This window comes from Terrapene carolina, unplaced genomic scaffold (assembly GCF_002925995.2).
Source record: "Terrapene carolina triunguis isolate 2854851 unplaced genomic scaffold, T_m_triunguis-2.0 Scaffold493, whole genome shotgun sequence".
Taxonomy (NCBI): domain Eukaryota; kingdom Metazoa; phylum Chordata; order Testudines; family Emydidae; genus Terrapene; species Terrapene triunguis.
In genome coordinates, this window is record NW_020664844.1 from 140,861 (window position 1) to 143,249 (window position 2,389).

At 67.6% G+C, this 2,389-nt stretch overlaps 1 protein-coding gene across 1 annotated transcript in view; it reads left to right on the forward strand.

Moving 5' to 3' along the window:
- The window catches only part of CD22 (CD22 molecule), a 13,691-nt gene extending 11,920 nt beyond the window's left edge, over positions 1–1,771 (forward strand). The window contains exon 13 of the mRNA XM_029913142.1: positions 1,456–1,771. Coding sequence (XP_029769002.1) covers positions 1,456–1,629 — 174 coding nt within the window. The 3' untranslated portion in view covers positions 1,630–1,771. The remainder of the gene's footprint in view (positions 1–1,455) is intronic.
- Positions 1,772–2,389: the final 618 nt, after the last annotated feature.

The following is a 2,389-nucleotide window of genomic DNA, read 5'->3' on the forward strand; positions in this document are numbered from 1 at the left end:
GGGGGGAGGGGCCCAGGGCTGGGCTAGCAGGGGCTGTGGGTCGGGAGTGAGGGGCACGGCAGACCTGTGGGGGAGGGAGCCCAGGGCTGGGATCGCAGGGGCTGTGGGTCAGGCGTGAGGGGCACTGGCAGGGCTAGGGGGGAGGGGCCCAGGGCTGGGCTCGCAGGGGCTGTAGGTTGGGAGTGAGGGGCACTGGCAGGGCTGGGCGGGGAGGGGCCCAGGGCTGGGCTAGCAGGGGCTGTGGGTCAGGAGTGAAGGGCACCGGCAGGGATGTGGGGGAGCCCAGGGCTGGGCTAGCAGGGGCTGTGGGTCAGGAGTGAGGGGCACCGGCAGGGCTGTGGGGGAGCCCAGGGCTGGGATCACAGGGGTTGTGGGTCAGGAGTGAGGGGCACTGGCAGGGCTGGGCGGGGAGGGGCCCAGGGCTGGGCTAGCAGGGGCTGTGGGTCAGGAGTGAGGGGCACCGGCAGGGCTGTGGGGGAGCCCAGGGCTGGGATAGTAGGGGCTGTGGGTCGGGAGTGAGGGGCACGGCAGACCTGTGCGGGAGGGAGCCTAGGGCTGGGATCACAGGGGCTGTGGGTCAGGAGTGAGGGGCACCGGCAGGGCTAGGGAGGGGCCCAGGGCTGGGGTCGGCGGGGGCGGGGGGTGGGGGGGGGGGGGCACCGGCGGGGCGGGGGGGGAGGGGCCCAGGGCTGGCTAGCAGGGGTGATGGGACTGTATCATACTAGCTGTACGGCTAAGACACCCAGGCATAGCAGGCTGGGCAGGTTGTTTTTCTGCCTCTAGTTCCCCTTTTCGTGTCTCTCACGTGACTTAGGATAAACTTTCGCTCTCAAAATAAAATCATTTGTCGAGATAAGATAAAAATACGCTGCCCTTCCCCTGAGCAGCTGGAATCTAAACCAGCCATGAACACCCTGGGGAGCCTGCCACGTACCTATTATGTCTTGATGCATCTTCATTTAACATCAGACCTCTGGCAGCGCGGGTTGGTGGGCAGGGCTGGGCTGGCAGGGGGCTGTGGGTCGGGAGTGAGGGGCACTGGCAGAGCTGGGGGTTGGAAGGAGCCCAGGGCTGGGGTAGCAGGGGCTGTGGGTCGGAAGTGAGGGGCACTGGCAGAGCTGGGGGTTGGGGGAGCCCAGGGCTGGGCTGGCAGGGGGCTGTGGGTCGGGAGTGAGGGGCACTGGCAGAGCTGGGGGTTGGGGGGCAGGGCTGGGATAGCAGGGGCTGTGGGTTGGGATTGAGGGGCACCAGCAGAGCTGGGGGTGGGGAGAACCCAGGGCTGGGATAGCAGGGGCTGTGGGTCGGGAGTGAGGGGCACCGGCAGAGCTGGGGGGTGGGGAGCCCAGGGCTGGACTGGCAGGGGGCTGTGGGCTGGGATCTGGGGGGGTCCCAGCAGGCGGAGCTGGGAGCTGGCATCTGTAGCTGTCTCTCTCTGATCCCCGCCTGCCTCCCCAGGGCGAAGCGAAGGGCGACTATGAGAATGTGGGGGCCCGCCCGGAGGAGGAGGAGGAGCTAAACTACTGCACCCTGGTGCTGCCCCCGCGCACCCGGGCCCCACGTGGCCGCTGGGAGTGTGAGTCGGACTCGGAGTCGGAGGCGAGTGTGCAGTACGCGGCCCTGAGGCACTGAGCCCTCCCCGGATGGGGCCGGCTCCCCGCTGGCCATGGGGCCCAGCCACGGACCCACAGAGCCTGGCCACAGACCCACGGACCCCTGGAGCCTGGCCACGGACACATGGAGCCCGGCCATGGACACACGTAGCCTGGCCAGGGACCCACGGAGCCCAGCCATGGACCCACGTAGCTTGGCCAGGGACCCACGGAGCCTGGCCACGGACCCACAGGGCTGGGCCATGGACTCACAGAGCCTGGCCCCGAACCACTCTGGACTCTCAGCGCCAGCTGAGCTCTGGATGCTGGGCCCCACCTAGAGACCCAGACCCTGGGGGGCGGGGGGGAGGGTCAGTGGCTGTAGCGCTGGATCTGGACAGGGGAGCAGAGCGGGGGCAGGGTGGGCAGAGTCTCTGCAGCTAGAGCTAAACACAGGAGATGTGATGCAGGGGCAAGGGATGGGGTGTTCCAGCCAGCAGGGGACAGCAGGGACACACACACACACACACACACAGGGCAAGGGATGGGGTGTTCCAGCCAGCAGGGGGCAACAGGGACACACACACACACACACACACACACACACACACATGGCAAGGGATGGGGTGTTCCAGCCAGCAGGGGGAAGCAGAGGCACACACACACACATACACAGGGCAAGGGATGGGGTGTTTCAGCCAGCAGGGTGCAGCAGGGACACACACACACAAACACACACACACACGCACGCACGCACACACACAGGGCAAGGGATGGGGTGTTTCAGCCAGCAGGGGGCA